Genomic DNA, 17,577 nt, shown 5'->3' with positions numbered 1-17,577 from the left:
GGAATTGTCTGGTTGGAAAGGGAGAAAAATGTGGATTTTCACAAATGTAGAGGTAGACAAAGAGGTGGATACAGTAAGCAGGTTCAAATGGTTGTAGGTTGCAGTAGAAATTCCCAGATGAAGAGGCTTGGAAATGATAGAGTAGCATGAAGAGCTGCATCAAGTCAGTCTTTGGACTGAAGATGATGATGACGCCAACACTCATTTTAACACCCTCCTTCACAAAACATTTGTTTTTGCCACTTCTTATTTTATATTGTGCATTTCTAACTATTTTTAAGCCCCTAGCTCTATCTTTTCAGTTGCTTGTTTGATGTTTTTAATTTTATTTAGGAAGACTTTAATTGATGTGCGATGTTTCTGTTTACAGGACAAGGTAGCACATCCGTTCGCAGTTGCAGTGTTCAAGGACACCATGTACTGGGACGACTGGAGGCAGAATGCCATCTACCAGGCCGACAAGGATCACGGGCTGGCTGTCCGCACCATACGAAGTGGCTTGCCTGGTTTGATGGACCTAAAGGTAATGCTCTTTTGTATTTCATACTCAGGAAGGCATGGTAACTTATTCAAAGAATGAACAGTATTGTTAAATGTTTCTCATAGAGAACCATCAGGATTTGATTTCACGCACTCTATGCAGTTATGTTGTTGAAGTTCGAAATGCCTGTTGCTGTTATCACCCTTTGCCCTACTCTTCCTCCTACACACAGCTCCCTGTAGTGTTTTGCAAGACAAGTGTGTGTGTGTGTGTGTGTGTGTGTGTGTGTGTGTGTGTGTGTGGTGAAGCACAGCCATGGCGAATTACAATTCCTTTCAGACTTCTATGTGTCTTTCTCTTACTGTAATGTCTTCTCTAAGCTGCTTCACATTTCAGTTTACTGCTCATTGTCAATGGTCCAGTTACACTCCATAAAATGAGTGATTAACTAGACATCCCAAAAATGTTTCATTACGATTTCCTCTATGGATCTTTGACTCATAAATATTTATGCTCCAAACCATGTGCCATTTGCCGATATACACTTTGTCTCATACCCCAAACTTCCTGCCATTTTGTGTATGGCATTCTGACTACAGTTAAGTTGTGCAGCGAGCTTCTGGAGGTGTCAAAGAACTTGTGTGTCTTGTTCACCAGTAAACTCTGTCATGATACTTTTATCCTGCTCAGAAGTTGTGATATACATTTCTTTCAATACATTTGTTTGATTCCGAATGAGATGGTTGAGGCACAGGAGAGATCTGCATGGTACCCTATGAATGCATTGCTAGCAGCTCTATGAGTTTGAACGTAAAGATTGGGTACATATTCATCTTCCTATGATATAAATTGCTATCCAGTTGGAAACATTGTAATATTTACTCTAGACATGTTTCCTCTGTTTACTAATCTGATTATGGCAGCAGTGGAACTTGGCACTAAAGGAAGATTTTAAAATAAAACTAGCTACAAAAATTCTAAAAACTGCTTCGGATAGATAGAAAAATCTACTCGCCAAGTGATAGAAGAAGAAAATACATGAAAAAGTCAAGGAAATGTGCAAGCTTTCAGAGCAAGTGGCTTGTTCACCTCTGTTCCTTCCCATTCAACCTTTCTGCCAGGAGGAGGAGCCACTGACTCCAAAAGCTTGCACATTTCCTTAACTTTTCCATGTGTTTTCTCTTACCATCACGTAGTGAGTAGATTTTCTTATCTGACTAATTATATTTCCAAAAAAATATTATTTTCATTAAAAACTATTTTTGTGCACTTTATGAATTTGGGGGGCGATTCTTCTGGGAAATCTAGAAAACTTTGAATTCTCAGGGAATTACATTTTACCTGGAAAAATCAGGGAGATCTCAAGAAATTTTAGGAATTTCATAAAATCTCAGGGAATTCTGCATTTTTTAACTTAGCATTGAAACTGAATTTTATTGACTTTTATAAATCACAAATTTGAAAATACTGTACTTAATGTATCATCTTCATCATCATCATTTAAGACTGATTATGCCTTTCAGCATTCAGTCTGGAGCATAGCCCCCCTTATAAAATTCCTCCATGATCCCCTATTCAGTGCTAACATTGGTGCCTCTTCTGATGTTAAACCTATTACTTCAAAATCATTCTTAACCGAATCCAGGTACCTTCTCCTTGGTCTGCCCCAGCTCCTCCTACCCTCTACTGCTGAACCCATGAGTCTCTTGGGTAACCTTGGTTCTCCCATGCGTGTAACATGACGCCACCATCTAAGCCTGTTCGCCCTGACTGCTACATCTATAGAGTTCATTCCCAGTTTTTCTTTGATTTCCTCATTGTGGACACCCTCCTGCCATTGTTCCCATCTACTAGTACCTGCAATCATCCTAGCTACTTTCATATCCGTAACCTCAACCTTGTTGATAAGGTAACCTGAATCCACCCAGCTTTCGCTCCCACACAACAAAGTTGGTCGAAAGATTGAACGGTGCACAGATAACTTAGTCTTGGCACTGACTTCCTTCTTGCAGAAGAGAGTAGATCGTAGCTGAGCGCTCACTGCATTAGCTTTGCTACACCTCGCTTCCAGTTCTTTCACTATGTTGCCATCCTGTGAGAATATGCATCCTAAGTACTTGAAACCGTCCATCTGTTCTAAGTTTGTTCCTCCTATTTGGCACTCAATCCATTTATATTTCTTTCCCACTGACATTACTTTCGTTTTGGAGATGCTAATCTTCATACCATAGTCCTTACATTTCTGATCTAGCTCTGAAATATTACTTTGCAAACTTTCAATCGAATCTGCCATCACAACTAAGTCATCCGCATATGCAAGATTGCTTATTTTGTGTTCACATATCTTAATCCCACCCAGCCAGTCTATTGTTTTCAACATATGATCCATAAATAATATGAACAACAGTGGAGACAGGTTGCAGCCTTGTCTTACCCCTGAAACTACTCAGAACCATGAACTCAATTTACCATCGACTCTAACTGCTGCCTGACTATCCATGTAAAGACCTTTAATTGCGTGCAAAAGTTTGCCTCCTATTCCATAATCTCGTAGAACAGACAATAACTTTCTCCTAGGAACCCCGTAATATGCCTTTTCTAGATCTATAAAGCATACCGTATTTACCCAAATCTAAGCCGCACTCGAATCTAAGCCGCACCTGAAAAATGAGACTCGAAACAAAGGAAAAAAAGATTTCCTGAATCTAAGCTGCACCTGAAATTTGAGACTCGAAATTCAAGGGGACAGAAAAGTTTTAGGCCGCACCTCGAAATCGAAATAAAGTTGGTCCATTGTAATATGAGACACAATTTAGGTCGAATGAATGACGATACAGCTACAGTAGTTTGGTTCGAGTCGTAAGCTTTACCAGGTAGCCATTGCTGTGCGTCAGGCGCTCTGTCCGTATTTATACTGGTACCCTTCCTTTTTCACGAGCTTCGTCTGGTTTGAATCGATTGCTTATTTTGTTTGATCTGATAAGTGCCGTTTTCTCTGTTATAGATGTTTACGTCACTCTAAGCTGAAAATGCATCACTGTAATGTGTCATGCATTGTTTGTCGCATTCTGATAGTGCGTGTTTACGGCCTGTCGCCGTTCGCGGCATGGCTTGCTTTTGTGCGCGCTACCACCGCTTACAACTAGAAAGAGGCGAATCGTCTCATTAACGAAGCAATGTCAAGAGACTGCTATTTGTTGTTACTTACACTGCTGCTTTCTTTGAGAATGATCAACAAGAACCAAATAATAGGCTGCGTATGATAGAACATGTTCTGAACGAGAGTTAGGCGAAAATTTTTCTCCGTTTGAAAATCTTTGCGGCCGCTTCTTTAGTACATCAAATTCTGCACAGAAATTAGAGTCATCTTAGATTTAAAAATCTAGTCAGTTGCCGTGGTTCATTTCTGACTGTATCACTATTAGGCTAAGAATAATACGAATATAAACAGACACGATAAGTGTATTCTTCCGCGTTTGCTGTTGTCTCACTCTAGTTTCGTAGTTTATTAGGCAGACAGGATTTAAATGAGATAGCAACAAACACGGAAGAACACATGGCAAAATGTTTATATTCGTATTATTCTTATGGTGAATGGTGAAGAGAATACTGCTTGTGATTCACATTTCATCAGGTTACTATTAGCAACCATCTCTTCTCACAGGTAGGAAAAAATTCAGAACGTAGAATTGGCCATATTGAAAAACATCCCAAACAGTCTTGCCAGTCGGATTTTCGTAGTACATTGAAATTCTAATACATTCGAAGATGAACAATACGGAATTTGTATTTACTTCATTGGATAATGTATGAAAATGCAGTGGTCGAAACTCGGGGCGGAGGAAAAAAAGCTCGTTTTCCACCTTTTTTTTGATTTATTTACTGACGCAGAGGTTTTGGCGCCAGTATTTATCTTTGTGCCTACAAAGCATGTCTGTGTAGCGCTACATATATTCGACGGCAGAAGTTAGTTGTGGCGGCACCTACCAACATTTTTCAGAACTTCCGCTTGCTTTGCACTCGATTCTAAGCCGCAGGCGGTTTTTTGGATTACAAAAACTGGAAAAAAAGTGCGGCTTAGATTTGAGTAAATACGGTAGATACAATTCCCTGTTCCACTCATTACACTTCTCCATTATTTGCCGTAAGCTAAAGAGCTGGTCCTGACAACCTTTAAGAGGCCTAAACCCACACTGATTTTCATCCAATTGGTCCTCAACTAATACTTGCACTTTCCTTTCAACAATACCTGAAGATTTTACCCACAACGCTGATTAAAGAGATACCTCTGTAGTTGTTACAATCTTTTCTGTTTCCATGTTTAAAGATTGGTGTGATTACTGCTTTTGTCCAGTCTGATGGAACCTGTCCCAACTCCCAGGCCAATTCAATTATCCTGTGTGGCCATTTAAGACCTGACATTCCACTGTATTTGATGAGTTCCGACTTAATTTCATCCACCCCAGCTGCTTTATTGCACTGCAATCTATTGACCATTTTCTCCACTTCCTCAAATGTGATCCTATTTCCATCGTCATTCCTATCCCATTCTGCCTCGAAATCTGAAACATTACTGATCGTATTTTCACCTACATTGAGCAACTCTTCAAAATATTCCCTCCATCTGCCCAAGGCATCCACCGGATTCACCAGCAGTTTTCCTGACCTGTCCAAAATACTTGCCATTTCCTTCTTACCTCCCTTTCGAAGACTGCTAATTACACTCCAGAATGGTTTTCCAGCAGCTTGATCCATTGTCTCTAACCTGTTTCCAAAGTCTTCCCAAGATTTCTTCTTGGATGCTGCAATTATCTGTTTGGCTTTGTTTCTTTCTTCAACATAACTTTCTCTGTCTATCTGAGTTCTAGTATGTAGCCATTTTTGATACGCCTTCTTTTTCCTTTTACAGGCTGCCTTGACTGTGTCATCCCACCAAGCTGTTTGCTTCATCCTGCTTTTACATACTACTGTTCCAAGACATTCTTTAGCCACTTCTAGTACTGCGTCCCTGTACCTTGTCCATTCCTTTTCCAGTGACTGTAATTGACTGCATTCAACTAACTGGTACCTTTCTGAGATCACTGTTATATACTTGTGCCTGATTTCCTTATCCTGAAGCTTCTCCACTCTTATCCTCCTACATATGGACCTGACCTTGTTACCCCCTCCCCCTCTTTTCCACTCAGGAGCTCCTCAACACAATCTTCCTCCTCACACCTTTAAATCTCACAATTATTTTTTTCCCAAGTATGAGTAGCCAAACTGGAATGTCACATTACATATTGTGTTAATGACTTAATTAATTATTGTTGAGACTGTAATTGTGGGTTGCTTATGACGTGCTTATACTGGACTGCATGCTCATTTAAACTGTTGGAATAGGTTTGTCTCAGTGCACTTTCTAATGAACAGTTGTCCTTTTCGTCTCGTACAGGTGTTCGCGCACTCCGTACAGGAGGGATCAAACGCTTGTGATGGCAACAAGGTGTGCTCTCACTTGTGCTTTGGCCTTCCAGGGCACAAGTACAGCTGCAAGTGCCCAGATGGTATGAAAGCTGGCACCAACACCACCTGCACCTGCGCCGACGGCAGCAAGCCGTTTGAGAATGGCACCTGTGCAAAGCGTTAGTACCCCTTCATCATACAAACTGCAGTAAGATACCTGCATGATGGTAGTTGTTGGAATGTGAACAGTTTTGACTAAGTATGATATTATTTGGGTTGGATTAGGGAGTGTTTTTATTTTATTTTTTAATTTGTATTTGTGTGTGTTTACTTAGTACAAAATGCTTTATTGTGGTTTGAGCAAGACAGAATTTAACAGGATGAGAAGAAAATTAACAGTGGAAACAAACATGACCCACATTTAGTACATTTTCTAGAAAATGTTTTAATTTATAATCATCCTCCTCCTGTAGGTTTCTAACTACTTTTTTTGTGAAGTTCCATGGTGATATTAATGCTATGTCATCAAATACAGGTAAAACAATAAATGGGTTTATGACCTTTGATTTTTGTGTGGAATGGATAAGATGTATTTTAAGACATCGGGCAATAATTTCCATTGTAATAGAGGGAACCCTGCCTCTACATATACACAATTACTTCACAGTTCACATATAAGTGCTCGGCAGAAGATTCACCTTCCTGATGAATTCTGCTCTACTCCAGATGCATTCTACTCTTGGGTGGCACGTGTGAAAAAATGGACATTTAAATCTTTCTGTGCAAACTTTGATTTCACTTATTTTATTACAATGGCCATTTCTTCCTATGTAGGTGGAGTCAACAAAATATTTGTGAATTTGAAGGAGAAAGTTACCTATTGAAATTTTGTTAAAAGATCTCACCAAAATGAGAAACTTATTTGTGATTATGTGGATTTTCCTGGCACAGTAAATGTTGATGATCTTAATGCTTATGCAGCCAGTCATTCTGGTGTGACTACATCTGCAGTCTCACCTGAAGATGGTGGCCAATCGTACTGTTGAAATATTGTGTTGATGAAATCTGACTGCATACCCATGAAAAGCATCAACGAGAAACACCTTTGTTTTAATGACTGCCACCCCACCTCGCGTATTACATCTGTGATACTCCCTCCAAAATTTTGTGATATTACATGAGGAGCTGCCATTCTATTGACTCTTTTAACGTTGATTGTCAATTCGATGTGGGAAGGACCTCATACCACACAGCCATACTCTGTCAGAGGGTGGACAATCGTAACGTACGCAGTCTCTTTCGTAGATTTTTTTGCGTCTGCTGAGTGCTCTGCCAGTAAAATGCAATCTTGCAGTTTAGTTGAATTGATGCCTTTAAATGTGTGATTCATTGTGTAACTGAAATATAGTGAGTAATTAGTACTCAAGTGAATGACCTCAGACTATTTACTGTTTAGAGTCAGTTTCCACTTTTTGTACCATCTTGTCTAAATCATTTTGCAATTGGTTTTGATCTTCTGACTTGACTAGACTCCAAGTAAAAGGATCATCTCCAAACTGTCTAAGGGGGCTGTTCAGATTGTTTCCTAAATGATTCATATAGGTCAGGAACAGCTGAGAGCCTATAGCACTTCCTCGAGGAACACCAGATATCACTTGTTTTACTTGAATTTCCATCAAATACTATGAGCTGTGATCTGTCTGACAGTTGTACATCTGTGACAGTACCCGACAGGTCCACAATTTGAGTCAAAACCAAATGTGAGGAATGGTGTCCAAAGTGTACAGGAGTACTTATGTATGGCTAGGCTGTTATTGAAATACATTCAGCATATAGTTTCAGGACATTGCATGTAGCAGCTACCCTGAGACGAAGAGATTGTCACAGGTCAGGAAATCATGGTAGTTTGCATTGAACCAGTCAGAAGAGTGATGACCCCCCAAAATGGGGTGGGGTTGAATTGTAATTTTCTGTGACCCATTTTATTCTCCTCTGCTGAATGAAGACATCTCTGGTTCTGAAAGCCAGTGTTTATCATGTGTATTAACACACAATTGAAATAAAACATTAGGATCTGCAATCAGATTTGATGTTTCTAGATTTGTGAAAGGCTTTTGACATCATGCCACACAGCAGACTTTTAACAAAGATATGAGCCTATGGAAAAAGTTCCCAGATATGTGAGTGACTTAAATGCTTGTTAAGTAACAGAACTGAGTACATTGTCCTTGACAGTGAGTGAGTGTTAAGTCAGACGAGGAAATTGTCGGGTTGTCAGGAGTGCCCCAGGCAAGTGTGATAGGACAGTTATTATTTTCTATCTATCCAGGTGGTTATAACGAAATTGCAGCTACCCACAAAGATCCAGTGTGGGCTGTAATTATCATGTAACAGCAAAACTTGGTAGATACTCTAATGTGTTAATGCAGAACGGATTTATGCTGGAAAAGAATTAGTTCCAAGTCTGGCACTGTGAGTGCAACAAAGACATGTATAAATGTTTCTATATAAATGGATTAGGAATGGAGTATGGCCAGAAAAGATCAAACAGACAAGAAAGGCATAATGTTGATTTTATTATTAACCACAGGTTACACAATTTGTTCAAAATGAACACTAGAGAGATCGACAAGATGCTGCATCCGTAAAACAGTGTGATCAACAGTTCCGGTGGAACCTGAACAACTTGTTCCTGTATATTGCCCCTCAGATCAGGTATAGACCTAACGTACCACACTGAGCCCACCTGTGCTTGCGAATTTTATTATGATCTTTCACATAAAACAGTTCCACTAACAGCACAGAGTCTCACCTCTGGATAGACATACAGTTAGCTCATGTTACAGCTTGTCAAATGCCAGTGTGGATGTCATACCCTCATAAAAACAGTGTCCAGCACCAGAATTGCTCCTGATGGCCAAAATCGGTTATTCATTGGTTTATCTACTAAGTTTCACTGCCACATGATAATTACAGTCGACTCTAGACCTCCTTGAATAGCTGCACATTAATTATAATCACCCAATACATAAATGATGTGGAGGACAGAGGGAGTAGCAACCTGCGTCTGTTTGCTGATGACACTGTGGTTTATCGGAAAGTATCATTGCTGAGTGACAGTGGGAGGAAACAAGACCACTTAGACAAAATTTCTAGGTGGTGTGATGAATGCAACTTGCTCTAAATGTAGACTAATATGAGTTAATGCAGATGAGTTCGAAAACAAACACACAATGTTTGAATACAGCATTAGTATTGTGCTGCTTGACAGTCATGTTGATTAAATATCTGGGCATAACATTGCAAATGATGAGATGGAACAAGCATGTAATGTTTGTAGTTATTGGGAAAATTGTAGGCAAGTAGGGGTCATCTGTAGAAGAGATGGCGTAGGGGAAACCAGTATAACCCATTCTTGAATGCTGCTTGAGTGTTTAGGATATCCTACAGATCCGATTAAAGGAAGGCATCGAAGAAATTCAGAGGCAGGCAACTGGATTTGTTACCAGTAGGTTCGATGTTTTGGGAAGACAAATGGGAATCCCTGGAAGGAAGATGAGGATCTTTTCAAGGAACACTACTGAGACACTTTATAGAATGGCTTTTTGAAGCTGACTACAGAACTGTCCTACTGCTGCCATTGTACATTTTGTGTAAGAGCCACAAAGATCAGGGAAATTAGGTCTTGTATGGAATCATATAGACACATATAGGAGTGAAACAGGAAAGGCAATGCCTAGGTAGTGGCACAGGGTAGAGCACACACAGGATACTGTTGCTGATGCACAGTAACCAATTTTTGTGCAAAGCTCTGGGTGAGCTCATTTGTTCATTCACAAGGGAGGCCGACATTGTTTGTCCCTTTCTTGGCTAGTCGGCGATACACCGCAAAAACAGAATCGAGGTGCGTGACCTGCAGTTCTTCTTGAAACAATTTTGCAGATACTATTCAGTAAAAAAATTTCATTTTTGCATTACTTATAGAGCTTTATATCAACTTCATGATGACGTGCCCATCATTCTATTAATGGTCATAGTTATTGTGATATTTGTGTTTAGGTAAGACACTGCACGAAATTTGAAAAAAATTGGAATGAAAAATAGGGGTTGCTGTCATTTTGCATTTGGTGCATATTACGTAGTATGTTGCTGCATTTGAAACTTGGCTAAGATATTGAATTTTTCTTTAGACATGGGTGGATTTCCCTATCTGACACCAATGACGAGAAAATTGATCTGGTGTAGCACACACACCAGTGATAATGCCAGAATGAAATATCCACAATATTCCTCATATTTAATAAACAGTTTGAGATACTGAAGTGAGATTTTGGCAAATGATATCATGGGAGAGATACATACTGTCCGAAAAAGTTTCCCTTCCCTCAGGATTCTGGGTGACTTTTTCGAACTCTACCCCTTTCCATAAAACTGAACAGTCCTTCCCCCTCACCCCTTCCCCCTCACCCCTTCCCCCTCACCCCTTCCCCCTCGCCCCTTCCCCCTCACCCCTTCCCCCTCACCCCTTCCCCCTCACCCCTTCCCCCTCACACCTTCTGCCAGAAGGAGAAGACACTGACTCTGAAACCTTGCAAATTGTAGTACCTTTATATGTGGTCTCCTGCTGCCAATTAATGAGGAGATTTTTTTAATCCATTGAATTTCACTTTTTATATTCATTAATGTTTGGTGGATTGCAGTTCCTTAAAACTGTGATCCACTAGAATCCAGTGACCTATTCACAGCTTAAAAATGTGTACTAGAATTGCGAAACCTTGCGTTGTCATCACAGCAATACTAAATTAATGTCCATCTTCTCTCTCTCTCTCTCTCTCTCTCTCTCTCTCTTGTGCATACGTGCCTACACACTCACTCGCTCGCTCACTCATTCATTCATTTTATCATCTCTTCACATGGATACTAATGCCAAACTGGTTGCTGTTGTTTTCACAGAAGGAAATACTTGTGGTACCGACCAGTTCGGGTGCAAGAATGGTCTGTGCATCCCTCGCCTGTGGCACTGTGATGATGACGACGACTGTGGTGACGGATCTGACGAGGAAGGATGTGGAGGTAGGGTCACGTGCCAGACAGGGCACTTCCAGTGTGAGAGTGACAGGAAGTGCATCCCCTTCTACTGGAAGTGCGATTACGACTACGACTGCGAGGACCACAGTGACGAAGAAGGCTGCAGTAAGTACAGATGCAGTTGCGGCCACTTTGCTAGTTGGTAGTAGTCTTAGAATCGTGTGACTTACAGTCCGATTTAATGTAGTCGTAGTCAGACAGCTAGCTGTGTAGATAACTCCTGCAGGTGGTATGCCAGTGCCAGGTGTAGACTACTGGAATTGTTGGCTGCCACTGTGTTGTCACTTCCGTTGCACAAAGTGTTGTGCCTGCCAGTCCTCAGTGAGCCATTGTAGCAGAGCGACATTTGTGTATAATTTACTTTACTATGTGTGATGAGAGGGGCATGGGAGATTATGTAAAGATCTGTTCCCACATCAGTTTCCAAACGTTTATGTAGTTCTTTGCAGGATGTACTTGTTCAGTGTTAGGCTCTAATTAAAATTATATCTGGTTTTTGATGTGCTCAGACACACTATATAGATCTATCCTGTATGTGAATTTTAGATATTTTACTTAATTTTGTAGAAGATGGAGACTCAAAAATGATTTTCTATCGCTGGGTAGTGTGGAGCAATGTGGTGGCTGCCAGCAGATCGCACATCTCGTGTCAGTGTCGCAGCTTTGCCTTAAAACATCAGATGCCTACTAATTTAAAATAGACTACTGTATTTGCCTAATTTATGGGAGGAGGCTTTTTCCCAATTTTGTAATTCAAAAAATAAAATACAGTGTCATTGTATATTTTCAGGTTAAACTATTGCTGTTGAGGTTAACGTTTTTGTGTTGTTTAATAGAGTATATCGGGTCTTCCTTCATTTACAGGTGAAGCTTTCGCTATTAAGGTTATGTGAAGATTTATTTCAAAAAATTTGAAAGGGCAGGACTGGATAAACAGTACTCACATTTGAACTGGTTAGAGATTTCCCAACACACTGAAGTGCTCGATACAGTATCGATGTTGGCCTGACAGTCACGTGATATTTGACTCGCGTGATGCTACTGCGAGGGATATGCGAGAAACTGTGAACCAGCCGAAACAACAATCTATTGTTCTGCTTAAAATTTGACAATTTTGTGAAACACGGGAGGACATAGCACTAAATACCATCATCATACAAATTATTGTCGTGTTCTAACAGGTTTCCAATTAAAGTTGTCGTACATGTTCAGACAATAATGTCACTTTTTAAGTAAAGACAACATTCGAAAGTGGAAAAGTTGTCCTTCAGAAAACATAACTTGATTCTGAACCCTGAACAAGTACACCTAAACATCTATCTGATCTTTCTGCAGGACACAACTCTCTAAAATAAGTTTGGCAATGTTGGTGGAATAGTTTTTGTACCTTCACTTGAAAATGAACAGTAGATGAACATTAAAGTGTGCACTCTCACTTTGTGCCACATTCCCCGCCCCTTCCTGTCAATATCACTGTAGTCTAGTGCTGTTTGTTTCACTGCTACTCTAAATATAGCTTCTTCTTCTTCTTCTTCTTCTTCTTCTTCTTCGTCGTTGTCTTCCCTTCTAGGTTCAGGCTAAGGTTAGCCTATTCTGGTTTCACTCTTGTGTCCTTGGTCTACCCACTGATTTTCTCCCTCGAGGGTGATGATACGTTAAGAGTCTTGCTTTGGGATACTTCTCCCCAACATACGCAGAACACGTTCCTTCCCTTCCTTCCTGTTGTGTGTTCATTCCTGTGTTACATGTTTTCCACCTGACACTACCTTTATTCAGTTATTTCTGGTTTTACCTTCTCTGCTAAAATTTCAGAGCTGATTAACTTCATTTCTAACATTGCAAATTACCTAAATTCCTTCTTTCTCAAAGCATGACTTTTTATACTCATAAAATTTCAAAAAAGGCCTCTGTCCTACCTTTCTGTTGGAGTGTTCTTGTAATTGTACCACATATTCTCTTATAGGATTTTTTTGCTCCTATAGGTTAAGTTGCGACCAAAGCACAGGAAATGAGACACTTACCCCAATATTTCTCCATCAGTGCATGTTATTGATCTCTCTGGTACCCTACGTATGGAATCAATTGGCTTAGTTTTAGTTTTTGGAAATATTTGATTTATATACACAGCACAATATATAGCTCATATTTACACTTTATCATTCTGTTGTATGACTTCATGATAGTCAGCATAGAGTAATGTGTTAACATATTGTTGGCTGCCTAGTTTGATTTCTCAAGGAGATGTGCCCTTTCTTGAGTTCGTTTTCTCCATTCGTCTGTGTAGATGTTAAATAGTGGTGGTGATGTAGCTGCATTTGTACCTAACTCCCTAAATCTATCTCTGATAGCAACTGCTTTTAGGTCTTGGCAGTGATTCTAGTGTTGATGTAAAAACTTTCAATCGCTTGGATCATGTAGACAGATACTTGTTTTTAGACATTACTTCACCTAACGTCTCCCCGTGAACAACATGAAATGCTTTTTCTAAACCCAAGAAAGATGGGGGCACTGAACTTGAATATCTGTCTCTTTTTTTTCTATTTTATTGTATAAACATTGCCACTACAAAATAGAGTAGGCATATTTGGAGACTTCCATTTCTTTTTTCTACATAAAATGTCAACTTGTATTATTTAAATGATTAATACCCCTGTAACTATTGATGTTTTTTTATTAAAAAACAAAGAGATGTGTTTTTCTAAACCCATTCATCTGGTAATTCATGTCTGCCCCTGCATGTATTGAAAGTACATAAACTTTTAAATTTCAGAAATGCACCTATCCACTTAATAAATTCAAAGATTCCACTATATATTTCAACAACTTTGTTCTTTGGCTCTGCTAAAGCCATATCCAGTAGATGAGAACAGTGTGTGATGTAACCAAACTAAATTTAATACCTTGAGAAGTGTGGATTAAACACAATAAGCAGCTGTGCTATATCTAGAACAGATAAAATACTTAAGAACTAGTAAAACATGAGAGTAGCAAATGCGGGCATATATAACTTTTTACATATCATTTGAAGTTTAGAAGTAACTTAATGTTTCATACCTGTTTCCAGAATTTACTGAATGTCAAGAACATCAATTCAAATGTGCCAACCACCGATGCATTAATGCACAGTGGAAATGTGATGGTGAAGATGATTGTCATGATGGTTCAGATGAAAAAGACTGTGCACGCAAACCAAATGCAACATTGACCTGTAGGCGTAAGTATTATCTGCGTAACTATTTTTTCCTACATTCATTTCAACCTGCTTTCTCTATCCAAGCCTGACCTCCCTCTAAAACTATATAAAAAATGACCATCATTCATAACTATTGAAGATTTCTTTGTTAATTCATTGCTGAAATTTTAAAACTTTTAATACTTCTCTGCATAAAAAAAGTAAATAGGAATAGTGAAATACATATACAGCTAGCAAAGGGATAAGTTGACAGACATTTGTTTTTGTTACAGCTGACAGCTTTAAGTGCATAAACAGCTCAGAGTGCATTCCGCTGGTGTGGCGCTGTGACGGCTCCCCAGACTGCACCGATCACTCTGACGAGGACAAGTGCGAGGCGCGCACCTGCGAGAGCTGGCAGTTTGAGGTAATTAATGTTCACTGTGTTGTAATTTTGTGACTCTACCGCAAGAATATTTTAATATCAAAACAGGTTCGCGAAAATTTATTGTACCGTAGACTGTTGGGCAAACGAATATGTTTGTTGTGTCATATTACGAAAAGTATAGTTGCTACTCACTATACAGTGGAGATCTGAGTTGCAGATAGGCACAACAAAAAAACTGTCAGACAAAGCTTTGGGCCAAATTGGCCTTTTTCACAATTAGACAACACATATGCACACATGCAACTCGTATGTCATGCAGGGTACCATATTTACTCGAATCTAAGCCATACCTCAAAAATGATACTTGAAATCAATAGTAAAAAAAAAAAAAAAATTCTGAATCTAAGCCGCACCTGAAATTTGAGACTTCAAATTCAAGAGGAGAGAAAAGTTTTAGACCATACCTCCCAATCGAAACAAAGTTTGTCCATTGTAACAAGAGACACAATTTAGGTCGAATCGATGAAGTTACAGCTACAGTAGTTTGGTTAGAGTCATAAGCTTAACAGGTAAGCTTTACCAAGTAGCCATTGCTATCTATGTGTCAGGCGCTCCGTCCGTATTTATACAGGTACCCTCCCTTTTTCATGTGCTTCGTCTGGTTTGAATCGACTGCTTATTTTGCTTTGATCTGATAGTGATGTTCTCTTTGTTATAGGTGTTTTCGTCACTCTAAGCTCAAAATGCATTATTGTACTGTGTCATGGATTGTTTGTCGCAAGAGAATAATTACCTCATAAGAGAAACAATATCAAGAGACTGCTATTTGTTGTTACTTACACTGCTGCTTCCTTCGATAATGATCAACAGGAACCAAATAATAAACTACGTATGGTAGATCTTCTGAACGAGGTTTTAGCGAAAAATTTTCTCCGTTTGAAAATCTTTGCATACGCCTCTTTAGTACATTACATTCTGCACAGAAATTAGTCATCTTAGAATCAAAAATCGAGCCAGTTGCCGTGTTTCATTTCTGACTGTATCGCTATTCAGCATAAGAATAATATGAATATAAACATGACACGATACGTATATTCTTCCGCGTTTGCTGTTGTCTCACTCTAGTTTTTCGTTGTTTATTAGGCGGACAGGATTTAAATGATATAGTAGCAAACACGAAAGAATACATGGCATAATGTTTACGTCCTTCTACCTTTTCTTTTAGTTTATTTACTGGCGCAGAGGTTTTGGCGCCAGTATTTATCTTTGTGCCGGCAAAGCATGCCTGTGTAGTGCTACATATATTCGACGGCAGAAGTTAGTTGTGGCAGCACCTACCTACATTTTTCAGAACTTCCGCTTTCTTTGCACTCGATTCTAAGCCGCAAGCGGTCTTCTGGATTACAAAAACCGGAAAAAAAAGTGAAGCTTAGATTCGAGTAAATACGGTAAGATTTCGTGCCTTTTAATGCAAAACTACTCAAATATTAAGGGTTGCTCAACCAGCAGTGGAGAAAGAAATACTGAGATTTATAAAGGAAAACAAGAAAACTAAGAAACAAACTGGGGAACAGACCGAAGTGGAAAATAGAATTGAGTGTTGTGGAAACGAAATGAGCATGTAAAGAAATTGCTTTGAGGAAGGTGGACAAGAGAGATAAGAGAAGACAAATAATGTAACCAAATGGAAAATAGGTAGAGGACAAACAACATAACTTCTTATAGATGAAGACTGTAATGCTTCAAGAAGTCCGGATGTGACCTCTGACCAGCAAATGGATATACTCATACAGAATGCACTTCAGCTCTTCAGTGTGTGCAATGGCGTGGGTTTTTGAAACAAAAATACTTGTTCCTTCATTCATAAGGAAATCTCTGGTAAAGCAAGTCATGTGGCAAACCAGACATGGTTGAAACTTGCTTCCAATGCACAAACTAACCTCACCAGACAATCACGCTTTTTTAAGTGTATGTGCATGCAGGTAGTTTGTGGTTTACAGGTGCCCAGTGGTGTGGGTTATCAGTGCTGTTACGAATGTTAATGATAATGAATGTGAAGAGTAAGACTTACACAGGTGCATGCACCCTCTCCCAACCTCACTCAGAATTATCTGCACATTTAAATTTGCTCACATGCAGTAAGACAGCTTAAAAAGTGGGCAGGCAAATTAAAACAGAAATAAGACATTAGGAAAGCTCAACTAATGACACAGGTAAATGCAGAGTTACAAAAAAAGGTGGATGAGCCAGCCATCCTGATAAAAATCAAAAACTTCTCCCTAAAACAGGGAAAAATTTGGACATTTCACAAAACTTGAAAACTTTTGCCAAATTTGTTTTATTGTCAGTTAAAGTAGATGGCAAATCTGTTGGTGAGTGAGTGCTGCCTGCTTGTCTGAATATAAAACTTAGTCTGCTAAAATGTTGCACACTGTGATCTGTACTATACAAGCACCACACACAAAAGGGGTTGCTTTCGTTGGAGTGGGAAGCCGTGTGTCACAAACTTGTGAAGATAAGTGACTGGAATGAGGTAAGCCACAACTGCACAGTGGACTTCACTTATCATGTATCACTTGAGCCACTCTTCTTTCCATCTACATGTGACTATGTACTTCAGTAGGGCTCACTGGTAGCTATGGAGTAGTGTAAACAGTGTAGAGTTGAGACCGAGTGGTCACATGACCCTCCCCCTATCACTGATGAAGTCATTGCAGTGAGATCATGTCTGTGCCAGCATGTGCCCATTGTATGGAATCAGCACAATAAGGGAATGACACAATAGAATGGCAGAAGGCAGCTATCGTGATGGAATGTGCACGTGACCATACCATGAATAAATTTGCCGGAATTGTTAATGTCGGTGTGGTCTGTGAAAGTTGTCTACAGGGAATGGTGCACTGCTCACAATTGTAACATGGCAGTAATATGGTTGTCGTACAAAGTTCGTAGCCAACGGACTGGTGACGAATGTCACATCTTGTCAGTGATGTTCATCTTAAA

The 17,577-nt window shown here is 39.5% G+C and overlaps 1 protein-coding gene across 1 annotated transcript in view; it reads left to right on the top strand.

The window, feature by feature from the left end:
• The window catches only part of LOC126106895 (sortilin-related receptor-like), a 193,742-nt gene that overhangs the window by 75,847 nt on the left and 100,318 nt on the right, over positions 1–17,577 (top strand). Inside the window, exons 14-18 of the mRNA XM_049913310.1 lie at positions 371–523; positions 5,916–6,105; positions 10,880–11,119; positions 14,079–14,228; positions 14,480–14,613. Coding sequence (XP_049769267.1) covers positions 371–523; positions 5,916–6,105; positions 10,880–11,119; positions 14,079–14,228; positions 14,480–14,613 — 867 coding nt within the window. The remainder of the gene's footprint in view (positions 1–370; positions 524–5,915; positions 6,106–10,879; positions 11,120–14,078; positions 14,229–14,479; positions 14,614–17,577) is intronic.

Source organism: Schistocerca cancellata, chromosome 10 (assembly GCF_023864275.1).
Source record: "Schistocerca cancellata isolate TAMUIC-IGC-003103 chromosome 10, iqSchCanc2.1, whole genome shotgun sequence".
NCBI classification, from domain to species: domain Eukaryota; kingdom Metazoa; phylum Arthropoda; class Insecta; order Orthoptera; family Acrididae; genus Schistocerca; species Schistocerca cancellata.
This window is presented reverse-complemented; position numbering and strand designations above follow the sequence as displayed.